This window comes from Triturus cristatus, chromosome 8 (genome assembly GCF_964204655.1).
Source record: "Triturus cristatus chromosome 8, aTriCri1.1, whole genome shotgun sequence".
Classification (NCBI taxonomy): domain Eukaryota; kingdom Metazoa; phylum Chordata; class Amphibia; order Caudata; family Salamandridae; genus Triturus; species Triturus cristatus.
The window spans coordinates 860,020,860-860,047,459 of record NC_140591.1 but is presented as its reverse complement, the minus strand read 5'-3'; the positions used below and the strand labels follow the sequence as shown (position 1 = coordinate 860,047,459).

The 26,600-nt window shown below is 46.4% G+C and overlaps 1 protein-coding gene across 4 annotated transcripts in view; it reads right to left on the bottom strand.

Moving 5' to 3' along the window:
* The window catches only part of TBC1D23 (TBC1 domain family member 23), a 558,574-nt gene that overhangs the window by 261,018 nt on the left and 270,956 nt on the right, over positions 1–26,600 (bottom strand). For all 4 annotated transcript variants that reach the window (XM_085622378.1, XM_085622377.1, XM_085622376.1 and 1 more), the window contains exon 10: positions 1,710–1,802. In XM_085622378.1, coding sequence (XP_085478504.1) covers positions 1,710–1,802 — 93 coding nt within the window. The remainder of the gene's footprint in view (positions 1–1,709; positions 1,803–26,600) is intronic.

The following is a 26,600-nucleotide window of genomic DNA, read 5'->3' as shown; positions in this document are numbered from 1 at the left end:
CTGTCTCCGACAGGCATACACATTCTTGGTAGAGGGACTCCTGGCTCCTAAAATCACATCACAAACTTCTGGAGGAAGGTCAAAGGCTGTCAACTGCCACAGTATGTTTTAAACACTACATTTTCTTTTTAATTGCACTAGCCAAGGAATTAAGAGTTGCTATGTTTTGACTAAGCTTTACCATTGCGGCGAAGAAGAGAAGGTAAAATATAAAAGGCTGCAAAAAGTAAGGCAAAAAACAGACATGTTAATTAAAACCTTCACTACTACTTTTCAGCAATTGAATGGCTTATTTTAGGACCTATCTCTTGAATGTTGAGGGAGAACAGTTTGATCTTCTTGGAGAATGGAAGGGCATTCCAAGACAGCACGAAACCTGATTCGTGAGGCAGGACACCTTGAGGTGGCAAGTCACAATCTAATAATCGTCAAGGATACAAGGAGATATTAACTAGTAAAACAAGGGTGCACAGTTTGTGGGACTTTCCCCCCAGGTGTTTCCTTAGTTCACCATTAAACAGCCTTTGATTGGTGTTGGGACGAGATTAATATCCACTGCCAATAGGCATCATGTGGCAATCATTGGGGGGATGGGTTCAAAGGAAGACCATGAAAAGAAACAAGAATATTTGTTTTATTAACGAGTAAGATGAACATGGAGCAAACAGGTTCCAGCTGTTCGTCCAATAAATCATCCATTGTATTGGTGTCCATGTAACCCATTAAGATATGCATAGGATTACTAAATTGACGGGGTAAACCTCCTTTGAGAGGTGCATAATAAGCATGTCAATTGTGGAATTTAAATTAAAATGAACCATAAACCAATGTCATCCAGGGTGTAGTTCTTGCTTTACACTATTGTTTTAGGTTTGTAAACCATGACACCTTTTCACCAGGACTAGTGTTGGAATGCAAGTGGTAGGTAATTCACCGTTAGAAGTGGACTGCAGTTGTTTTTCAAACACAAACATAAGTCATAACTGTTTTTGTATGCAGTATGGTTTAAATCCTTTTGTACTATAAGCAGGCTGCCTAGGATAAGTTACCCTTTCCAGGTTTCCCAAGAGGTAAAACACCCTGATACAGAAACTATGCATCTTTATGGAATTTCCAAAAATGAATCTTTGCTGAAACTACATTTGACTTTACTGCAGGCGTGTATATTCTTTTTTGCACAAGATACTGTATGTGAACCAAAAGCTTTAATATTACTTTACTGTGATGACCGTAAGAGACAGAAAATATTAAGATACTGCTTTTGAGAAACTGATTTCCCTGTTATTTTTGAGGTACTTATATTTGCATTCATCAGAAATTTGTGAAAAGGGGGAGAGGAGGGATCAAGTGGGATTCTTCAAAGCCTGAAGGTGAGGTAGTAATTCAGACTAGGAACTAAAGGTGTTCAGCACAACAAAATGGAGTATAATATTTCAGGAAAATATAACAATAAGTCTTCTCTCAATCTAGCATCCCTGAAGGGGGTGTACCCTTGACCAAGTACTCAACCCTGAGCAATTATCTGTTTGGCACTGGATTTCCCCGCTAAACTAACCGGAATCTTTACCACACTAAATCTAATATTTTTAACTATTATCAGGATAACTAGCAAATCTTTAGCTGCAGTGGCTTGCAGTTCCTGATGGACTGTATTTGAGGGCTTTCAACATTTAAAAAAGCATACTGCTTTTGATTGCTTGTATACTAACCAAGTCTGAATCCAAGTGAAATGCCGTTGACAGGTGTCCAGAGTTGTACTGTTCTGCAGGGCGGCAGTCAACCACAAAAAACCTTACACCTTCCTGCAAGAAACAAAGTGACACTTTACAGTTTTACCATAAAATTACTGGTACACAGATATATTTTTTGAATATCCAAGATCATACGCATGGTCTCTCTATTAGGATTATGATCCAGTCAACTCATTTTGACCTACTACCTTTTTCGTCTCTAAAAAGTATTTTAATAAATGGATACAAGCATACTAAGTTAAAGGAGAGAATTATTTGAATTTCCTCATTACCTAGCAGAATAGCTACGTAGCACCCAAGGTTTGCAAGCATTTAAAATGAACAAAAGAACAATTCAAAGGTTCTAAACTTTATTTGAGGCTGCTGATGTTCTGTGCCAATAATAGCTCACACTAAACTGCTGTTTTTTAACATCTGCTTGAAGAAAGCAACTGTATATCAAGCAATTGCTGTAAATGTTATGATGGCTTAAATGCAATTAACGAACATCTGCTCAAGGAAAAGGTAGTAAAACACAGGACAATTACATTTTCCCTAAGCAAAAGTTGAAACAAATAAATCTATGTGTAGGAGGACTGAGATAATGAAAATGACTGATGTACCTGTGAGATGAGGATTACTTAAATAGTAGCCTCAATATAAACAAGCATTGGCAAAGCCAATAGGTCTCGTCTATGCAAGCGCTATTGGCTTTGTCAATATGTTTTAGCAATGTTGTGTACCAGCGTGGCTGCTGTTTGGCAATGCTAAAAGTTAGTGCCATGAAGGAGAGTGGCATTGCTGTGTAGTTTCCATTCTTCAGTAGGAACTGCATGTTTGTGGTCAGCATAAACGTTGGGAAGGTGCCAGACTTATTCCGAGCACCCCCTCAGGAAATGTTGTCCTATAGACCAGCTAGCTCACAGTGCCACCATAATCCCCCCTAAACATAGACAGGTAGCAAATGGTTCTGGCAGCCACTGAACATGGCAACCCTGATCCCTCAGGAATCGTGGTAACAGATCTAGAACCTTTCTTGCTCAGTTACTCATGTTCTTGATTGCTCAGACAAAGATACAAGGAATACAAAGAGGGACGTTGTCAATGTTTATTGAAGCAACATGATTCTTATATAAAATATATGTACTGCAATGATCAATAGACGGAAGCAGATGAAAGTTATTAGAAGTATCCGGACAGTGAACAAAAAAAAAAAAGTTCCACCATCTTCTTGAGACCATGTATATATGCAGGAATATAGACAATATAGCAATCTTACATACTTCCACAATGCATTCCCTAACCTAAGCATCTAGGGTGTATGTGTGTGCAGCCAAGAATCCCCGTACTGGATGATCCAACCTCATTACCTGATGGGAATGAATGTAGGACCCCGTCTTGGTCATGAGCTGGACACCGCTTGCGGAGATATCAGCAAATTGCTGGGCCGAAGCATCAGCGTGTAGAGACCTTGCAAAGACAACAGAGGTACTCCTCTGCCAACACCTGCAAACAGATGTTTATTTACAACAACAGGAATCCTTGCCTTGGCCCGAAATCTCAATCAGGCTCCCATTGTTTGTATGTTATAGATAACTGTGTCTCCATGTATACGAAAAAAATAATAAGCACATTTGCAAAACATATGTATAAGCTTTGTAAATGGCATCAAGGTGGAAAGATAATGTTCTTGCTAAATAGTTTCTGTAGCTTACCAGGAGAACAAGTTCAGGCTGCATGAATGCAAATGTGTGTCAAAGGTCATTCTGTGAAAGTGAAGGCAACGTTAGGAAAAATAACTGTGTTCATGTAAAATTGCAGTGTTTCCCTCTAGACCTAACTGGGACACATGGCAGCATGGAGTGGAGAGTGGTAAAATGTAGTGTTGTGGAGTAGCATGGAGTATTGTAGAGTACAGTGGAGTGTCGTAAAGTGAAGCGGCGTGAAGTGTTGTGGAGTGAAGTGACGCGGAGTGTAGTGTAGCGTCAAAGTGTAGTGTTCTGGAGTAGAGCGAGTGGAGAGTTGTAAAGCAGAGTGTCGTGAAGTAGAGTGTTGTAAAGGTGGGTGTCATAAAGTGGAGTGTCGTAAAGTACAGTGTTATGGAGTGCTGTGGAGCAGGGTGCCGTGGAGCAGAGTGCTGTGTGTCATGGAGTAGAGTGGAGTTATATGCAGTGTCGTGAAGTGGAGAGTCATGGAACAGAGTGGAGTGTCATGGTTTAGACAGGAGTGCTGTGGAGTGTCGTAAAGGAGAGTGCCTTGGAGTGGAGTGTTGTAAAGTGGAGAGTCATGGAGCAGAGTAGAGTGTAGTAAAGTGGAGTGGTATGTAGTAAAGTGGAGTGTTGTGTAGTTGTAGTGCTAGAGGCACTCTTTTGGTTTGACACCACTTGATGACCTTTGACTACCATCTTTTTAATTGACTTTGGCGTTTCATTTTATCCTAGCCTGAATGTACGGCCTGCATATGCCTTGTTTCTTTTGAAGATTTCTTCTCATAGTTTTAAAGTGGGAGCTGTCACAGAGTAGAACTGCTTGCCAAAAACAGAACATGTGGGATGTGCATTTGAAAGCATGAGAGAGAGAGGTGTGGAATGTACTTTTTGGTCTCGAAGTGCAGTGTTATGAGCAGTGGTGCACAAATGTGCATTGTGTTGTACATTGAGAGATGAAGTATATGATGCTATAGGCAGTGGTGCACAAATGTACATTTGGAAGTATTATGAAGTTCTTACTATTGGCTTTGACATGGCCTCATGTCATCCTGAATTCTGACTGTCTTGCTTGAGCTTTTTTGAGCCCAAAGGCAGGCCTACAGAGTGCTCAAGATGTTTGGGTTAATCACGTTCAAGGCTGCTTTGTTTTGTTTTTGGAGAAGAGATGGTTTCATAAGCTTCGTTAAGATAAAGGCTGGAACATGTGAGAATGCAGAGGGAACGTGGGAATTCCTTTTGCCCTGGAATGCTTGCATGGAAGGTGGCCAATTCCAGTTAGTTTCCTTGGCGCGGAAGGAAAGACTCTCGAACCTTCTAGTGTGTTTTGAGACAATAAAGCTGAGGGTTGTTGACTTAGAAACCGGGATTTTTAGAGCCTGAACAGTGGACACATCTTCAGTGCAGGCATCTGGTTGCTGAGCCTCCTGGTTTTGGCTGTAAGTCCACCAGTCTAGGGTGGGTCAGGATAAGATTGCACCAGGTGAAGTGTTTGGTTTTTGATTAGTGCCATTGTGATGTGTGGCAAGTGGCTATAATCAGTTCAGGTGTTTTTTTTCTGATGTGTGAGTGAGTCAGAGTGCACATCCAAAATAATCATTTGATGGCTTTAGTGTGTATATGTGTATATATATATATATATATATATATATATATATAAACACATACACACATTTGAATGTTCATTTGACATCTGGTAAAGTATTTCTGTTAAAGTGAATTGCATAAATAAAACCCCAAGCCTTCTTCTGGAAGAGTCTTTGATGTGTTTCATTTTATAAAGTGAAACCCCTTTCTAGGTGTTGTGGTGTTATATGTCCCCTGCTTCGTTGTGTTTGAGCCGTTGTGTGGGAGTGGTATTTTGGGAGGAGAAGCAAGACCGTAGTAGAGTGCTATAGAGTGGCATGGAGAAGTGTAAAGTAAAGTATTGGAGTAGAGGGGTGTGTTATGGAGTGTTGTGGAGTGTCTTAAAGTAGAGTGCCTTGGAGTGGAGTGTCAAAGTAGAGTCATGGAGTAAAGTGGAGCTGAACATCGTAGAGTGGAGTGTCGTAAAGCGGAGTGTTGAGGAGTAGAGTGGAGTGTCATAAAACAGAATGTCATGAAGTGTGGTAAAGTGGAGTGTCATGGAGAAGAGTTTTACGGGGTGTCGTAAAGTAGAGCCTTATGGACTGCCATCCAGTGGAGTGTCATGGTGTAGGGTATGGTGGAATGTCATGAAGTGGCGTAGAGTTGAGTGGCATAGAGTGTTGTGGAGTGGCGTGGAGGGAGTAGAGCATTGTAGAGTACAATGGAGTGGAGTAGAGTGTCGCAGATTTGAGTGGCACAGAGTATCGTGGAGTGGCAAAGAGTACTCTGGAGTGGCATAGAGCACAGTGAAGTGGCATAGAGCAGAGTGGAGTGGCAAAGAGCAGTGTGGAGTGGCAAAGAGCAGTGTGGAGTGGCATAGAGGATGATGTATAGAGTGTAGTAGAGTGTTATAGAGCAGATTGTCGTGGAGCAGCATAGAGAGTGGAGCAGTGCAATGGTATAGAGTAAAGTAGAGTGTTGTGGAGTGGCAGAGTGGAGTAGTGTAGTAAAGTAGAGTGGAGTAGTGTGTCGCAGAAAAGAGTGAAGTAAAGTGGCGTAGAGAGTTGCGCAGAGCATCATATAGTGTTGTGGCATAGAGTACATTGGTTTTGAGTAAAGTGGTGTACAGTGCATTGGCGTAGAGTACAGTGGTAAAGAGTGCAAGGGTGTAAAGTAGAGTGGTGCAAAGTAGAGTGGTGCAGAGTAGAGTGGTGCAGAGTAGCGCAGCATAGATTGCAGTGGCGTAGAGTGAAGTGGTGCAGGGTGGAGTGGTGCAGGGTGGAGAGGCGCAGGGTGGTGTGGTGCAGGGTCGAGTGATGCAGGGTGAAGTAGAGTGGCGTAGAGTGCAGTGGTGTAGAGTAGACGTTTCAGAGTAGAATGTGGTGACAGAGTGGAGTGGTGCAGGGTAAACAGAGGTGTAGCACAAAATGGCATAGAGTGCAGTGGCATAGAGTAGAGAAGCAGAGTGCAGCGGCATGACATGCAGTGGTCCAGAGTAGATTAGAGTGGGGTACTGTGCAGTGGCGTAGAGTGATGCAGAGTAAAGTGACGTAGACTGTGTGTGGGGTCCTTCTACCATACAATATGGGAATGCCCCGAGATACAGTCAACTGGTTGACAATACTGATGGTGCCAGAGGCCATACTAGAGGAAAAGGTTCCACATAATCCCCAGTTTGTGCTTTTGGGAATACCGGATATAGTTATGCCCTGCAGGGAGTTATTATTTTGCTTGCTGGGCCTAGGGGTGCCTAAGAGAGACTTGGCACAGGTGTGGGGAGTACGAGAGGCCCGCACCAAGGGACAAGTGACTGCAGGAACGGACACTTACATGGCAGCGGAAAAGGTGGCGTATGCTTCCAGGAGCTGCCCTTAGAAATATGAGAACATTTGGGTTGATGGAGTGAGGTCTATAGCCTGGAGAGTGGGGGCTCTCAGCTGACCCTAAACTGAGTGCGGAGTGCGGATCGCCTGCTAGGGTTAGGAGTGCCTGAAGGCTGATGGATGGTGGCCTAGATAGTCGTGGGCTCCCTCCAATACTTACTTTATGAACAATTTGGACTTTTATGCACCGACCTAACTGTGCGATGACCCAAAAGGAGACCATCCAACTACTGTTGTTTTAATGTGGGTATGCTCCATTTCTAAGTTTATGCATAAAATGTTACTAAAAAGCTTCCCCGCCCAAAAAAAGACTACATGCATCTCCAAACTTTAGCCAATCTACATACCACAGACAGCGATGGTGTGCAGCCAACAACATGAGCTTTATCCAGTAGAAAAAGTACTATTATGCAGTTTCTGTGATCTATTAGAAATCATACAGAGAGTGGGCTTTGGGTCAGTTCACTTCAATTAGTGGGGGGCATTCATTGCTTACAATTTCTTAGATGGACTGTCTATCAAGACAATGGCTTTTTGTGGGCGGTTACATCATCCTATTCATGTTCCTTTTGGGTTTTGATGATGGGCTCAAGCAGTCTTTTTTTTTTTCTTTATTACAAAAGGGACATCGCTGAGGGGGCTGATGGTGCCGGTGTCCCACCGGAAAATATTCTGGCCCTCCCTTGTAACGCACCACCGGCAACAGCCTCAGTCAGAATAAGACACTGCCATCCCAGTCTGGAAACAAAAATGTTGTCCTGTTTTACATCACGTTTTCCTTACTCTTGCATTCCCAAACTATTCCCTTTTTTCAAGATGGTGTATCTATAGTTTTTTCCATGCAACATTTTACTCATGCATAGTTCCTGCCATTAAAAATGTATCATATGTAGCTGTTTGAGTTCAGGTTGTGATTGAGAAACTGTTGAGACCAGTGCAGTTCAGGCAGAACGCAGTGAGAATTCCTCATAGTGCCTGTTTGTGGCTCATAAAGGAGCTCAGAATACCTATTCATTCAATCCTTGGCCTCTCTGCAGAGCATACAGAGTACGATGAGGTGTGCTTTTGGTAATTGTGATTACATGCAAACGTGTGTGAATGAGGTGCACAGCTGTTAAAACATTGACAAGGCAAAAGTTAAAGAAAATGCAGGGGACACAGGTGAGTGGGTGCATTGTGCGTTAGAGAAAAAAACTCTTTTTAATTAGAAAGTCTATCATATTTTTTGCACGTCACTTGCTGCATCATTTCCATATGGGATCTTCTGATGGCTAGTATGTGGCTCAGCCCTCCTTCTGAATTTCTGAGCTCACCCAGCTCAACCACTTGTGCAGTTTGAATGCCTGGGAAAAGCTGCATCACAGAAGGTGTAATACACAATGCAGATTTATAAACCAGTTTAGCATAATGGGTGCTAAAAAATAAGCACATGGGCATGTGCCTATTTGGCCTAAACTAGAATCCTAGGTAACTATTTGGTCATTTTTCCTATTGGGGTCTCTGGAACAGTCACATACATTGCTTGCAACTCTTAGAGACTTTGCTAAATATATTGTCTTCAATTGCAGGTTTGCAGTCTGTAAGGTATTTGGATTTGTACAGTCAGGCATGAGTACCCACAAAGACAAGGTAATTCTGTTTATGTTAGTGGTTGGATTTAGTGGTTGCTGTGTAAATAGATTCACAATCTGCACCCTTTTTTCTTTTGCAGTTTTGTGAGACAGTACTACACATAATTGAATGGACAGATGTGAGCACAGGCAGAAAAGTACAGGTAACCAACTGTGGTGCACCTGGGACATTGCAATACAACAACGTGCTTTAGGCATTTTTTTTATTGAAGGTTTTGCAGACAGTACCCCACACATTTGAACGGGCATATTTGAGTACAAGTACAACAAGAAGTCATTGTTTGGTAGAAAAACTGTGGAACACTGTAATATAACATCATGCTTTAGCCATCTTTTCTTCTGTTGCAGGTTTTGCAGACAGTACCAGACCCATAAGTACAAGCACAACAATAGGCAATTGTATGGTAGAGGTCAACTGTGGTGCACCTGGTACACTGTAAAATAACAACGTGCTGTAACCATATTTTCTTCCCTTTCAGGTTTCTTAGAACTGTACCCTCCCTCCCACAAACAAACAAATTTGAACAGGCGCACATGAGTACAAGCACAACAACAGGTAATTGTTTGGTAGATTTCATCCGTGGTGCATCTTTTACATCATAATATGACAATCACGAAGCAAGTTTCACATGCATCTCAGGGAACTATTTCAATACAGTCCAGACATGCTTAATTTGCAAAGCATGTGCAGAAGCAAAGATTGTTGGGGACTTTTCTATAGGGAAGAAATTGAGTGATGGCTGGAAACAGGATAACCTGAGAAGTCATCTAATTACCAATGTTCTTAAATCTACTTAGGTGATACTGAGGAACAAAAGAGCTGCTGCCAGGTTTGGTTTTGGAGTGCTTACAATGCTGACAAACTGCCACCAACAAAGCGAGCAGACTAGCAGTGGTTGAACAGCAAAGATCAGTGCCTGAGGGATAAAGATTCTCATCAACAAAGTGTTGCTGGTGGTCAAGACTAACACTTCAGTGTTATCTGCCCAAGGCATCCATGACCACCTATCTTTGTATGTGAAGATACCTTATAGCTGGAGGCGCAAAAACTATGCCTTTGAGTTGCTTGAGGCCATCAATAGCGTGATACACTGTGAAGCTATGGCAGAACTTCACAACACTCTGTATCACACATTGATAATTGATGAGAGCATGATAAAGTTGAGAACGATCCAGTGGCTAAATATTGTTAACAAAATCTATTTAACTCAAACTACCATATTTCACTTGCAGTATGTAATGGCATTATGGGTGAATTTGCATCTTAGCGCAAAGTGTTCTAAAAAAGTAATTTGACCACTTTGTCACAGAGGCAGGCCATCTTTCAGTTGCTAATAGCTGTATTTATGTTTTGACCTTGGAGCATTTAGTGTTTACATGTGGGAAAATGCAAAATAGTGAAGCATTACTGCTTCAAAGTGTGCTGCATCATGCCACATAATTTATTTTGTATTGCCACATAATGTAGTGATCCCTGCCACATAATAATGGTGGCCCTGCTTATCCCTTTTCCTAGCTCATTCTGTCAACGGAGTCCTCATGTCTGGGTGTGTTCAGGTTGTTGGTGTGTGTTCAAGACGGGTCACGATTCACAGCTCCTGAGATGAGTCTGAAGGCAGTACGTGTTTTATGCTGTGCCTGGCCCTGGGTCACAAAGTAACACTCATCCAATTCTTTTCCTCTGCTGAGAGCACAGAGCAATAGCTGTATATTTGTCAATCAGAATGACCATTTTAGGAGAAAATGCTTACAATTGTTGCACAAATACTGCAGTCAAAAAATTAGCAACAAGGGAAAAGAAATGCAGTGCTTCTGTGTATGTGTGTGAGTAAGAGGGGATATGGAATGGAGGTGAAAATACAGAAAGAGAAAATAAAAAGAAAGGGCAGAAGATGAATGTGAGGCATACAGATGGAGATAAACTTAAGATGATGTGATGAGAAGAGTGTAAGCAACAAACTCAGGGACACCACAGTGGAAAGAGTTGTGAAGGGAAGAATACTTATTTATATGATATTGAGTAAAAAGCAGTGCTAACAAGCATTGGTAAAGTCAAATGGTCTGATTTGATTTATGTGTTTTTTCTGTGATGTATTTGTACTCACAGCAGAGGCTTTCAAATACTGATTAGGTGGCACACCTTGAAAGAAGAGGATCTGAGCTTACGTTTTAGGCCACATCCATAGTTACATTAACGCCTCTCTTATAAAAGATTATAAATTACATTTATTTGGTCACAACCACTGTAGAGACCCCATCTATCTTTTTTTTTTTATCACACTTAAAGCAAAAGCTCAATTGCTTGTTAGAAAATAGTACAATTTTGGGCACTATTTGCTGCACGCTCATCAGCTCTCAAACTATTTGTCAGTAGGCCCAATAGAGAGCTCAGTGAAATGAGAGCTCACAACCTGATCTAACTGGTTATTGACAAGTTATTCATTCACCCTAGCTATCTCCGACAATTATCTGTGTGACACTGACCCAAAAATGTTATGCAAAAGGATGCGAACCCTGAATGGGGGGCACTTTATTGAGGGTGCCCAGGCCTATTTTTAATCCCAATCCGACCCTGCAACTTTGTGACCGAGCACGAAAGAGGAAGTCTCCCCTCAGACCTGACTGGTTTTGCTTGAGGGCCTGCCTGACATGAACGGTGATTAAGGGCAATGCAATAGGTTTTGCATTTACGCAAGTTTGAGCTATTGACATTGCAAATAACAATGCCTTTTATTTTTGTTTTCGTTTTTAAAACATAAATAAAAGGCTTTGTCATTTACAATGCCAATAGCTTAAACTCTCACAAAAGCGAGACCTATTGCATTGCAAATGCATGTTATGTTTGGCCCCATCTTTCACCTGATGATGGAGCCTGTCCTTTTTTGTGATCACCACCTTGGGCCTTTATAGACACAATAGAGCCTGCCTATTTATCGGCCATCTTCCTCAGCTCTCTAGGGCTAGATACCTTAGAATCTACTAGATGCTGGTGAAACTTCTCTCATGTGAACTTTATAAGTACATCCTCTCTGACCACCAAATTATAGAGCCCCTCATAAGTATTTACCTGGTCATCTTTAATCCAGCCTTCCAGGGACTTCACAGACGCATCTACAAAGTCCACCCATGCCTGAGTTGACCACTTGAGAGCATTTCTGAACTTCTGCCTATACTATTAAGGTGTTAGACTAAACACCTCAATGAGTGCGCCGTCATGTGTGTGTAAGGCTCTGCCACATTATCTTCCAGTACCAGCAGCCTATCTCTCATCACTGCTGGAATGAGCTCCCACAACAAGGAACCCCAATAATGTGCACCCACACTTCTCGTCCTGAGAGTCCTCTCATAGGATACTAGCCATTTGTCTTTATCACCCCCCTCAGTATATCTTGGCACTATACACTTGGGCAACCTAGGGTCATAGGCAGCCCCTGCATTTACCTCTGTCTTTGTTACTGCTACCATGTCCTCGAGGCTGCAGCCCGTTTGACCCTCCTCTCCTCCAGGGTCAGTTGTCTCTTCTCTGGGTCAAGTCTCCTCTCTTAGATCCCTAAGAAGCTGAGCTGGACCTCTAGGTCCTTGGGCACCCTCCATGAAACTGAACTCTTCTCACTCCCAGTTGTGGAGGCATGCCTTGAACCAACTGTGGGGGCCTCCACACTCATTTTCCTCCTCGATTTCATCAATAAAGAGATCTCTGCCATCAATTTCATTCCCACTGTCAGGGATAATCTACTGTGCCAGTTGGGCTTGAGCTCTCCTGGATTCCTCCCAGGCTCTTGGGGCCTTTTTCATGGTCCTCTTTCTTGGGATTGATCCCCAGTCTTAATTTACAGTCCTTGCACAGCACCCTCAATTTGTTGATTTTCATCTTTTCCATCCTTTGGAGACTCGGCTAAAACTTTAACCAAACCCTTTGTGTCTTTTGTCAACTTTGACTTTTTTACTTTTAAGTTGGTAAAGCGCCTGAAAACAGTTCCTTGGATATACAAAACTTGGCAAAAACCTTTGGAACTTATTCTCAGCGCTGACAAGGAGGATTTTCGGTGGTTACTAACTTATTGTCTGCCACAGATAAACACAATTTCTGGATCTCACCGCTAGGCACCAATGTGAGAATTGTGGGATATTACATGGCATGGTTGTGCAACTTACCCTGTAATACACTTGCAAAAGTATCCTAGGTCCAATCAGGCTCTTTTACAAAAACCTCTAGCTTAACCCTGGGTAGCTGTGGCTTTGAACAGCAAGGCTTAAACAAAGGAGGGGGGGCGGAGCTTGCCGCAGCGCAAGACGGCCGCGTGAGGACAGGGCTCCGGCGCCATCTGCACCAAACATTAATTAGCCTGGCATTCGGCGCTCCTAGCCGACCACTCTACATAGATTTGGCAGGCTGAGGGCTGGGGCTATCGTCCGACACCAAAATTGAGAATGCAGTTTTGCCAGACTAGGAGAAGTGCAGCCCGTACCAAGAACGGAGGGAGGCGGACCGACTGAGGCCTAGCGAGCAAGATCAGACCCCGGGGTGGAGTGGATGCGGACGCTACAGTGACACAAGTGCCTCCCCATCCTGCGAAACAGGACTGCTGCTGTAACCCCCCCCTGACGCTGGGTCTCTAAGGCTGCCGCACTATCCCAGAGGTCCGCCTCACCCGCACAGCACTACTAGAGCACCCAGGCGCGGACTATACAGTGCGCGAGGTGCCGGGAAGCAGAGCAAGTTAACCGCCACTGAAAGAGCGCTGCTCCGGCGCATTCACTCGGTCCCCGACAGCCATAAGCTATCACGCCCTGGGAGGGCTCCTGAGCTCAGCGCGCTGAGAGAGGCTGAAATTCGTATAGGGACGGGCCGGAGGGGAGTCCTGAGCCCCCCGCGCACCCCCGTTGCTGGCTATGGGCGGGACGCCACGGAGACTCCCGGCGCTGGGACTTGGCCACAGATAGAGAAACCCCAGGACCTGCTGCCCACTTGCGGCGGCGCTGGGTCTACCAGCGACGGGGGACTGGGCAGGGACTGCCCAGCAGAGAGAGTGAACCCATCATCCCGAACACAGCGTGGCCTCACTGCACCACCCTGCCCCCGCTGACAGACGTGGACACAGAGTCCAGAAGAGCATTGCACTGGTGAGAGGTGCACTTCAAGCGGTGGTCTGGCATACAGCTGCACTCTACAGGGGGGACCCCAGGCCCATACAGCATGCAAATACTGGCGCACTAAATCGGATCTTTAGGAGGCCTTCCGGACTAGGCGCGCCGCTCCCACACGGCCTACGTCTCACCACCTGAGGCGCACTCCTCCCCTGCGGGAAGTGCGCTCCTGCTGCCAGGTCTCAAAGCTGCTGCCCTGCATCATAGAGATATCGGTCTTGTGCCCACCACTGAGATCCACCCAGGCACTAAAGGACAATATCAAGCCGAACTAGCGGGTGAGGGCACGACGGTGGAGTACGCCTCACCCATGAAAAAACCGCTGCACATCCGTGCGAGAAGAGAATCTGAGAAGCACGGTCTACAACATCACTGATCTGCCCCGCTCTACCACTGCTGCCCAGGGCCACCCCAGGCCTGTCGAGAAAGCAGGTCATGGGCAGGGTCGACAAGACGCAAACAAAGCTACTCTTTGACCCTAAATGCACTAGAACCAGAGACACTGGCGGGGCTAGCTCCACGGACAGCCAAATGGAAGCCCCAGAGGATGAGCCTGGAGAGGTGAAACAAATGTTCGCCGCAGTCCAAAAAAAGCTTACAGATGATAGATGGGAAGATAGACTCGCTGGTATACCACATGGACGGAATGTCGGAACGGTTAGATAAGCATGCGGAGCGAATAGACATGACAGAACGCAGAGTCACAGAAGTAGAAGAGGTTCAAACCGAGGCGTCCTCGACCCAGCAGCAAATGGCCAAAACGCTCATGACCTTACAGGATAGGGCTGAGGACCTCGAAGCCCGATCGAGAAGGAGTAACATCCGCATAACTGGCCTGCCGGAGTTCACCCAGATGCCTAAAGCAGAACAATTCATAGAACAGCTCCTGATCACCTTGCTGGGCCAAGACGTTTTCACAGAAATATTTGTGGTGGAAAGGGTCCATCACTCGCTGGGACCACGCCCACAACCAGGGGCTCCCTCACACCCAATAATCGCGAAAATGCTGAATTATCGCGACAGAGACTCTGCCCTGCGACGAGCTAGGGAATTGGGGGAACTCAAGTACGAAGGATCGGTGCTTCTTCCTCTACCCGGACTTCACGATGAAGGTCCAAGAAACAACACGCCAGTTTACAACTGTATAACATCAACTCCGGGATCAGAATATCGACTATGCCATGCTCTACCAGGCTAGGCTGAGAGTTAACCTCAACCGATCATCGCGCATCTTCTCGGACCCTAAAACATTGCAAAAGACACTAAAGTCCTTTTAAAGAAAGAGAGGCAGGCGACAACAACGAACAATCCAGTTGAGGTAACGGCTGTAGGATCAGGAGGAGGTCGAGACGACTCGGAATGACGGGACGGCAATGGGGAGTCTGTATTACTGAGAAACGCTTGGCTAAGAATGCCTAGCTGATGCACAAGACCTCGTCAACCGACAGCCAATAAACTGCGGGTCTGCAGCGTTCCTGACACTATCGGTCGGCGCACGTGCTCCTCCAAGAGACTCGCCTACTTGAACTTTCGCAAGTATCATTGATACTCCACGGCCTAGAGCCATATGTCACTGCTTATCTAATCCTAATGTACCTGCTTTAGGTTAGTGGCGTTTTTTGACTTGTGACAGGAATGGTTTCGAATAGTCATATTGGCATAGCTAAGATTTTCTTCCCCACTACATCTTGAGGCTGGTAGAGGTCTAGACAAGTCAGAATGTCCACGCTAATGTAAATATATATGGAACTAATGCTGATGGTTGCCAGAAGCGATGTGGTAACATCCGCCCCCACGTGTTACACACTACATGGCCTGTTGCCAGCGGTTTCTTGGGAGAAGGGTAAAGGGGCATGGGGGGGTCGCTGCCTGTGCTAAGTTGGGGAATGCATGGCGTGGGTGGGGGAAGGGAGTTTCGTGGAATTATTTTATGTTTCTTATTGTTTGTTTTAATTTCGCCAGAACGAGAACATTACACAGGGACACATACCAATCGGATCGAAAGACATGCAGCCTCCTGTAGGCCTAGTCGTCGGGGAATATTCACACACTATAGCTGAGGCCCCACCGCCCCCTCATTAGTCCACATGGAAGATAGACTACGGTTACTAACTTGGAACGTTAGGGGCCTCAACGATCAACGCAAAACAAGGAAAGTCATGGCTTACCTAGCAAGGCACAACATTGACATAGCGTTGTTGCAGAAGACACACCTGCCCATATCTAGTCTCCCACTGGCTCGCAAACGGATACGTGGGACTTTTCACGCAGCAGGCTTTACCTCACACGCCAGGGGGGTGCTAACTTGGGTTAACCCTGGAGCTCAACTCACCCTAGAAGAATTACATACGGACTCTGAGGGCAGATACACAATATCCACGTACAAAGGAAGGGGTTTGGTGTGCATCCTAATTAACGTATATGGCCCCAATTACGACTGCCCCCAATTCTTCCACGACCTAGTGCGCCAATCGAATATGCTACTTACCAGTATGCATCTGTTCTTGGCATGTAGGGCTGCTGACATTCAAATCTGTGCATAGATCGCCGCCTAGTGTTGGGTCCGGATGATTGCATATTGTTGTCCTGGAAGAGTCTTCGAAGTATCACGAGATAGGTGGCTCCTCCCCTGGGCTACAGTGCGCATGGGCATCCCCTCCATCCTTAGATTGTTTTTCGCCATTGTGGCAGAAATGGAGTGGAATACAGTAATGATGACCATGCTAACTAGTAAGAACTGAATGCTGCAGCTGCCACAGGCGCCGGGGAGGAGGGCGGGCGATATGAATGTCAGCAGCCCTACATGCCAAGAACAGATGCATACTGGTAAGTAGCATATTCGGTTTGAGGCATGTGGGCTGCTGAATTCATATCTGTGCATAGATTATATAGCAGTCCCTCCATTTAGCGGCGGCTGTCCGTGCCAGCTGCAGCAGTCTGAAAAAGAGTTTTGAGAACAGCCTGTCCTACAGCTGCCTGCTGTCTTGAGTGTACATCTACACAGTAGTGTTTTGTAAATGTATGTATAGTGGACCATGTGGCTGCTCTACATATCTCCTGTAAAGGAATATTCCCTAGGAAAGCCATGGAGGCCCCTAACTTTCGTGTGGAGTGGGCTCTTGGAGGAATCGTTAGTGTGCGCTTAGCTTTTTGATAGCAAATTTGTATACACTTAACGATCCACCTAGCTATTCCTGCTTTGGAAATGGGGTTGCCTTTGTGCTGTGGAGAAAAGGCAACAAACAGTTGTTTTGTCTTTCTGAATTTTTGTGTTCTGTCAATATAGTACATGAGAGCTCTCTTGACATCAAGTGTGTGGAGCATTCTCTCTGCTACATTCTCAGGATTAGGATAAAACACGGGTAGTTCTATGGATTGGTTCATATGGAACTGTGATATCACCTTGGGCATGAATGTAGGGTTGGTGCGTAGTACGACCCTGTTTGCATGAACCTGTATAAATGGCTCTTGAATGGTTAGTGCCTGGAGTTCACTAACTCTTCTGAGTGAAGTAATGGCTACTAGGAAAGCTACTTTCCAGGTTAGAAATTGAATCTCACAGGAGTGTAGAGGTTCAAAAGGTGGTCCCATGAGTCTGGTGACTCATGGGACCAGACTCCAGGTTCCAGACTGGTAAAGGTGGGTGTGTAGGGGGAATCACTCGTTTGAGTCCCTCCAAGAAGGCTTTGATGGCAGGCACTCTGAACAGTGAGAGGTGCGGCCTGTTCTGAAGGTAAGCTGCCAGTGCGGTTAAATGTATAAGTATGGAATTGTATGCCAGATTGCATCTGTATAAGTGTAATAGATAACAGATAATGTTCTGAGTTGATGCATCCAGCGGATTGATGTCATTATTTTTACAATAAATGACAAATCTTTTCCACTTAGCCGCATAGCATGCTCTGGTCGTGGGTCTCCTTGCCTCCTTGATGATATTCATACATTCTGGAGGCAAGTTTAGGTAGCCAAATTCTAAGATCCCAGGAGCCAGATCGCCAGGTTTAGCTGTTGCGGATCTGGGTGCTGAAACTCGCCATGGCTCTGCGTTAAAAGCCTGGGTGTTAGCCGCAGTCTTTGATGCGGTACCACGGAGAGTTCTAGAAACGTGGTGTACCATGGCTGGCGTGCCCACGTTGGAGCAACCAGGATGAGCGTTATCGAGTGTTGCCTCAGTTTGCGTGCCACTAGCGGTATCAATGGTGCCGGGGGAAAAGCGTACGCAAATCTGCCTGACCAGTTCGTCCATATCGCATTGCCCTGCGATTGTGGATGTGGGAACATGGCGGCAAAGCTTTGGCATTTTGCGTTTTCCTTTGTGGCGAATAGGTCTATCTCTGGATGACCCCACTGCTGGAAGTACGGTTGGAGTACTGATGGATGCATCTCCCATTCATGCATCTGGTGGCTTTGTCTGCTGAGCAGATCCGCCATTTGGTTGTCCTTGCCCGGGAGGTGTTCCGCCATGAGGAAGATGTTTCTCTGAATGGCCCACTTCCACATGCTCTGAGCCAGATGAGACAACTGTGGAGAGTGTGTTCCTCCCTGCTTCTGTATGTAGTACATGGCAGTCATGTTGTCCGTCCGGATCAACACGACTTTGTTGCACAAGTGTACTTTGAATGCCTTCATTGCTAGGAAGATTGCCATCAGTTCCAGTAGGTTGATGTGCATCCCCCTCTGCTGTGTTGTCCATAGTCCCTGCACTGTGTAATTGAGTACATGAGCTCCCCATCCCTGGAGAGACGCGTCCGCCGTCAGTATTATTTGTGGCACAGGCTCTTGGAACTGTCGGCCCTTGGTAAGGTTTTGTGGATTCCACCAATGCAGAGAGTTGTATGCCCGACCGCTGACCAACACTAGGTCTTTCAACTGTCCTTGACTTTGCCTGGATAAGCCAGTCATCCAGATAAGGATAGACATGTATGTGCTGTCTCCTTAAGTGTGCTGCCACAGTTGCTAGGCACTTGGTGAACACTCTTGGTGCCGTTGTTACTCCGAAAGGGAGGACCTTGAACTGGTAATGTTGATCGTGAACCTGAGATATTTTCTGTGTGATGGGTGTATGGGCATATGGAAATACGCATCTTTTAGATCTAGTGTTGCGAGAAAGTCTCCCTGACTGAGCAACGGCAGCACCTGCTGCAGGGTGAGCATATGAAAATGCTCTGACAGAATGTAACGGTTCAGAGGTCTTAGGTCCAGTATGGGTCTGAGAGACCCGTCCTTTTTGGGGATCAGAATATATAGTGAGTACACCCCTGATCCTTGGTCTTGTACAGGCACTAGTTCTATGACTCCTTTGTGGAGCATACTGAGCACTTCCTGGTGCAATAAGTGCAAGTGCTCTGCGGACATAGGACGGTGTCTTGGTAGTATGTTTGGCGGAGTGGATGTGAGCTCTAGACAATAACCGTACTGGACAATTTCTCTCACCCACCTGTCTGTGGTGATGGATTTCCAGACCGGCAGGAACTGTTGGAGTCTCCCCCCCGACAGGTGTTATGTGGTCGGGGGGCAGTGACAAGGCATCACTGTTTGGTGGTGGCGGAGGACCTGGAGCTGTTGTTTCCTCGGCCTCTACCCTTGACTTTGTTGCCACGGTATCCACCTCTGTGGTTTTTGTTATAGTTGGTCTGCGTACCTTGTTTAGTGTACTGCGACTGCTGTGAGTTCTGACCTCTAGATGGTCCCCTGTTGGTAGAGCGACGAAAGGACCCACTCCTAAACTGCTGTGATTGCAGAGCCCCCATAGACTTTGCAGTCTCTGTATCTTTTTTGATTTTCTCTAGGGTGGTGTCAACCTCTGGGCCAAAGAGGGAGTGAGGGTTGACAGGTTGATTGAGTATAGTTGTTTGTATCTCTGGTTTGAATCCGGAAATTCTTAACCAAGCATGTCGTCGTAGCATGACGCTGGTGTTAATAGCCCTAGCTGCAGTGTCAGCTGCGTCAAGAGCGCACTTAATGGAAGCGTTGCTTATGAGCTTCCCTTCTCTAATCAGTGACTGCTCCTTCCTTATATTGATCTGGGAGGTGCTGTAGCAGTGTCTCTAGGGTATCGTAATGCGCCCTGTCATACCTAGCAAGAAGTGCCTGAGTGTTGGCAATTCTCCAAATGTTAGCTGCCTGTGCAGCAACTCTCTTTCCAGATGTTTCTAAGACCTTAGACTCCTTGTCAGGGGGAGGAGCATCACCCGTTGTCTGTGAGTTGGCCCTCTTCCGAGCATTGGAAACCACCAACGAGTCCAAAGGCAGCTGGCCTCTTATGTAGGTAGGGTCCACAGGAGCTGGCCTATACTTTTTCTCAATCCTAGGGTTCAGCACTCTTGCCCTCGTGGGCTCTTTAAAAATGTCATTAGCTTGTTTTAGGACACCTTTGAGCATGGGCAGAGTTTTAACAGATCCTTCTGAGGTAGAGAAGGTATCCATCAGAAAATCATCCTCAATAGGATCAGTGTGGAGCTGTACATCATGGTTCTCAGCTGCTCTCTCAATTAATGCATTGAAGGCAGCAGCATCTTCTGTCGGAGATGTTTTCACCTCATATGCTTGTGTGTCTGGAGCAGTATGTGGGTCCCCCGCACCAATAGTGTCCACCCAAGGTTGGTTTTGGTCGTCAGGGTCAGTGGTCAATGGATAAGTGCTATCATCAGCACCATAATCTCCTGCATCCACATCAGACTGTGTGGGTGAGAATGAGTGAGGCTCCTGTCCATAATCTCGAACATGTTCCAGAAGAACTGGTGATGTGGTTTTCTGTTTCTTTAATGGAATTCTGTATGGTTCCATAGGTTTCTCGGGCACTATCTTTCTTTTATGTAGTGAAAGTTTACCAGTCCCTGAAGAGATAAACTGCCTCGGGTCCTCATCCTCTTGAGGTACTTCGACAGTTGTTTGTCCCATTGACACCCCTTTTGGCGCTTCTACAGCGTTCTTCGTGTCGATACCTTTCTTTGGTACGGGACCCTTCTGTGCGTCGAACGTCCTTGGTCGCACCGCCGGTGGTAATCCGAACTTGATGTGCGTCGACACAGTCTGAACCGTGCAGGCCGTGTTCGGCTGCGGGGCTGTTGTCGCGGTGAGCAGCGAAGCCCGGTCTTGGATGCGTAATAACGACTCCGACACCGTCTTCTTTACGAAGGGGGACAGTGTCGTGGACTTGACATGGTCCTTCGAGACCTTCCTTGGTATGGCATCGAGCCCCATACCAGACGGTGGTTTCTCGGCACGAGGAGTGGGAGGGTTTGGCTCTTGAGAGTTGCCCTTTTTACCCGTATCGACGATCCTCAGCGCCGATTTTTTCGGGTCGACCACCTTGACCGAGGTCATAGGTGCCGTCTTTTGTGTCTTCGGCTCCGACGGCCTCGAGGCCTTGTCGCCGCTGAGAGTCATTTTCTCTTTCGGTTTCGATTTTGGTGCCTGTGCCTTCAGTTTCGGTTTTCCTTGACCGGATGATGGCGCTTTCGAGACCGATGGATCAGTAGGATAGTTCGAAGCCGGACTTTGAAGCGGGGCTGTAGAACGAGAGGAAAGATCTTGGGTAAGGCCGTGTGGCGATCCCTCGACCTGAGCCTTATCGAGTGCCTCTTCGGGCCCTGCACCGACACGAGGGCCTAGCTCATCTTCCGAGCCATCTCCCTCGGCCCCAAGGGCCTCTTCGTCGTCTCCTACCTTATCGACGGCATTATCTTCCTCGACATCTACGATACGCTCGTCTTCGGCATCATAGTTGGATTCACGCTCCGAATCCGTATCCGATAGTCCCTCCAGAACTTCAAGGTCCACGACTTCTTCATCTTCGGTCCCGAAGATGTTGTCCGGGTTTGGCGCCGCTTTCTGCGCCTCGAGCCGAGCTGCTCGACGAATGCGAAGAGTTTTCTTCGATCGGAACCTGGAACACGCCATACAGGTGGCTTCGTCGTGTGTTGGAGAGAGGCATTTATTGCACACGGGGTGCACGTCGAAGCGAGCATACTTAGCTTTGCAAAGAGGGCAACGCTTAAAGGGGTAATTTGATGTTTCCATCGTCGATCTCGATCGGGCCTCAGGCGTCGAAGGTAAACGGCTCACTTCGATGCTTTTCTAGAGAATCAACCGTAGAAGAATACTTGGCGCCGAACGCAAAACAATACCGACAAGTTTAAAAGCCTTTTGGCTTGACAAAAATAAAGTTTTCCTAAATACTCAAAGAGCTAAGATTAGGACATCCGAACCCAATGGCGGAAAAAAACAATCTAAGGATGGAGGGGATGCCCATGCGCACTGTAGCCCAGGGGAGGAGCCACCTATCTCGTGATACTTCGAAGACTCTTCCAGGACAACAATATGCAATCATCCGGACCCAACACTAGGCGGCGATCTATGCACAGATATGAATTCAGCAGCCCACATGCCTCGAACTCCAAAGCACTCCCGCTAATATGCGTCGGTGACTTCAATTGCACACTAAACCCGGACATAGACCGTTCGGGCGGCCCTGCATGGCGCCAGTCTATGGCAGCTAAAACAATTACAGATATCCTGCTTGAGCTTGAATTGATGGATGTCTGGCACTCACGCTCATCTCAAGCTGACGGATTCACACATAATTCCGCCCGCACAACCAGCATACCAGGATCGACTATTGGTTCCTGGCATGAACTCTCGGGCATGCCACTCGCGATTGCGTGGTGTTCCCTTGCTCCTTTTCCGACCACTCACCACTGCTCCTTATTCTAGCAACACCTACCAAACACCCCCCCCCCCCCATTCACCTGGCGGTTCCCTCCGTATGCCCTTCTAGATGAAGTATTCAGGGCAGTAATTTTGGAGGCCATAGACACTTTCTTTGCCACTAATGTCGTATCAGTTGAACAGTTTGCAACGATCTGGGAGGCTTTTAAGTTCTAGATCCGGGGTATAGTCATCTCTAAGCACTCTGGCGTACTAAAGTCCATAAGAGGGAGGCTCGCGCTTCTGGAACAAACTCTTGCCAGGCTGGAACAGGAGACATTAGCGAGGGGGGACGTTCATACCAGTGAAGACCTTAAGTCCGCTCTGGAAGAATATCATCAAGAAGCAGATGGAGAGATTAAGCTGATGGGGAAATACGCCATAGCGAGAACATATGGGGAGGGCGAACGTCCGGGTGCCTCTTTAGCGTCCCTTATGAGGGGACGGTGCACATCCATTCATTCTGTTGAGCTTAACTCGGATTCGGGTGAGAAGATCACAGACCCGGATGAGGTCACTGTACGTTTTAGGGCCTTCTACGCGGACCTATACCATTCCAGAACCAATGACACAGACGCCGATGTTATCCTACTTAGAACATATAAAGCTATCTTGGCTATCGAAAGACCACAGGGCTTACTTAATGCGGCTGCTAGAAGCCTGGGAGATCCATGATGTACTTAGTTCAATGTGCTCAGGCGGGGCGCCGGGACAAGGTAGCCTCACTGTGGGATTTTATAAAGAATTCAAACAACAGCTTACTCCTCACCTGATATCCCCGTTTGAGGAAATGGGCGAAAACGGATCCATGCCTCCCACGATGCGGGAAGCCTTGCTAATTGCAATCTCTAAACCGGGGAAATACGCACACGATTGCGCCGCATATCGCCCTTTATCCCTATTAAACGTTGATACAAAAAATTTCGCTGAAGTCCTGGCAAACCGCCTAGCCCCTCTGCTCCCAACCCTGGAAGGCCCAGAACAAGCAGGCTTTTTCCCGGGAAGGACGTTAACCCATAATCTCCGCACAGTATTTGGGGCAATCCAACATATTAACCCTAGCACCAACGTTGCTGCCGTTTTCCTGGACGCAGAGAAGGCGTTCGACTCGGTTGAGTGGAAATTCCTGATGCTGGTGCTAGAACGTATGGGACTAGGCAGGCTATTCCTACATCTAGTTAGAACACTCTACGCCAGAGTACGAGTGGGCAACACGATCACGGCGCCCTTGGAGATCTCTAGAGGTACACAACAGGGCTGCCCCTCTCCCCGCTACTGTCCGCCCTAGTTGCGGAACCACTAGCATGCGCTCTAAGAGAGTACCACAGCCATAGAGGGGTTAGGTTCCCAGACTACAATCTTATAATCTCAGTTTATGCTGATGATACCCTCCTCTACGCCCGAGACCCCGCGGTGAATCTCTCCCCAATACTGCGAGAAGTGGTAAGATTTGGAGAATTCTCTGGCCTACGAATCAACAGGGCAAAGTCCTTTATTTTTCTCTTGACCCCAATGTCGATTCTAGAAGACCTGGATTTTCCTCTAACTTGGTCCACCGAAACAATCCGATACCCAGAGATACGAATCCATACGGACTCCGAAGTGGTACTCTAGGAGAATTACAGTAGAGCTATGGCCAAACTGGAGGAGGACATCGACCGATGGATCAGCCTTCCCCTCTCGCTCCTGAGAAAGAGCTACATTATGAAAATGGTGGTTTTAACCAGACTTCTCTTCCTGTTTTTAAACATCCCTATAGTTTTGCCCCCAAACGACTGAAAACACTGCAAATCAAACTGGCTTGGTCCGGCAAGCAACCAAGAGCCAGGTGGGATATTCTCACTCTTCCTTATGCTACAGGAGGACTGGGAGCCCCTGACCTAGACCTTTACTATGGAGCCGCGCAGGCCTCGCATGCATACTATTGGCTCCATCAGCATGACCCCCCCCACACCTCCACATAGAACGTATTGCGATGGCCCCGACGCATCTGACCGCGGCACTGTTCCAAGCGGCATCCCGCCGCACAGGAACGCTAGATTGGATAAACGCGACCACGCATGCCTGGCAGAACCTGTTAGACCACAAAGCAACTACTATATTTTATTCTCCCCTTACACCCCTGGAATGGTGTGCGTGGCTCCCTGAGCTCACTACACCTGAGATGACTGGAGCCCTTCCCACCATGGGTATAGACTCAATTGGCGACTTTTTTTTAATGAGGGACGAGGACTAGACTGGGACGAACTAGTAGCCAATGACACCCCCAAATCCACCCATACAATATTTCACTACTTCAGGTCCCGGGCTGCGCTATGTGAGGTGCTGGGGGATGACCTATTAGAACCACCGGAGGTCCTTGTCTTTTCGACAATACTCCGTACTAAATCCCCAAGCAGACTGGTTACACATATCTACAAAAAAACACAAGAGCTGCGCAGTAACCAATATGTTAAAGCAAGATTGGAGTGGCAGCACGATCTAGAACTCACGATAGACGATAAAATGTGGACTTATTGCTGCAAAGCCACCAAACGCATTTCTCTTAACGGCAGACACCGGCTCATACAATTCAAATTTCTGAACCGAATAAATCACACACCCGTGCGGCTTCATTAATTCGGGCTGCGGGAATCGGACTGCTACGAGAGATGGGGGAGAGAGGGGCGGGCTTCTTGCACTTGGCTTGGCTCTGCCCACTCGTCGCTGCTTTTTGGATACAAATATTTTCCAAACTAAGCGACATCACTGATGAACAGATTGGCCCGGACCCACTAGTGGCAATACTGGGATACTCGAAACGCCTTACAAAAAAGTATTAGAAGATTTGTTGAAATGGGCTTATTAATAGCCAAAAAAGTAGTGACAATGCATTGGGCCCGAGGTCCACCCCCCTCAATAACCCAATGGGCTAGAGACATGGTGTTTTGGAACACACAAACAGAATCATACAGCCAACAACTCCCTCCTAGAAGTCCTCCAAAAATGTTGGGGAGTTTATAGAATACCTACCTGGAAAACCAGGCTGAAAGAGTACAATTTTGACAAGGCTAACCACAACATCCACAAGGGGGAGTTGTTAGTTCCATCTGCCCCTGACGACTAAGGTTTCTGTGACATTTTAATTAATTTGTTATGTACTGTATGCCCCTGATTGCAATGACCTGCTTGTAAAATGGTTTTTACACAATTTCTTAAAGTTATTTGGCTTGATTTAATTGTACAATGATGAACCCGAAAATGTATGTTCAGAATCTGACTATTTATCTGCTTTTTCCCATTCGTTTTCCTTTATATGGTTTGTTTACCCCCCCCCCCTACTTTTATGTTTGTAGGAAAAAAGCTGAATTAAGAAAATAAAAAACAAATAAAAAAAGGCTTAAACTAAGGAACTAGAGTAAAGAAAGGATTGTTTAAAAGCACCAAAAAAACGAAATAAGTCACACAGCACAAAAGAAATTAGTCACATATTTATTAAAATAGATATTTTTATGAATTTTTATACACCAAAATGAGCAAAATCCACCGAGGGTTCCAGAGGTATAGATTTTAAAGTCAAATGTAAATCTCAACTTTTCAGTCCATAGCGCAAACAAGCACTAGTAACTGTAAAGTTAAGAAACTTTTGAAAAGTTTGAAAGAATTGTATTAGACTACTACGGCCCAAGTGGGATGACGAAATCCGGCAGGGAGAATGTCAGGAGGGCCACTAAGGTGTATTTGGACAGTGACCTGGTCACCAAATCAATCCCAAGTCCAGTTCCACGCTTTACATCAAAACTTCCATAGACTTTAACAGAGTGGTCCTGATGCTGGGGGATGCAGGATGCTGAGAATGCTCTGGGTGCTGTGCGGGGGTGCCCTTGCTGTTACTTCTAGGTCCACGGATGAGGTGGGGTGACTTTGGCCACAGAAGTCGGGTCCCAAGAAATCCTGTTTGAGCTAGAAGGCCAGCTGCTGCTGTGCTACCTGTCTCGGTATACCAGCAGGTCCAATGGTATCCTTTGATGGAGGCTCTTGGGAGTGGCCAATTCGTACTCAGATGACACTCCTGGGCCATAGAAATCCGGTGCATTGGCCATCAAGGATCGGTCGCTAGGAGTGCCCAGCGGCAGTTGGAGACAATTCCAGGAGAGTGGCTACTAATTTGCTAGATGGGGCTTCTTCAGCTTTGATGGCATTGTTGCTGGTTCCCGGGGTCAAGAAACTGACTGAGTCACAGTCCTC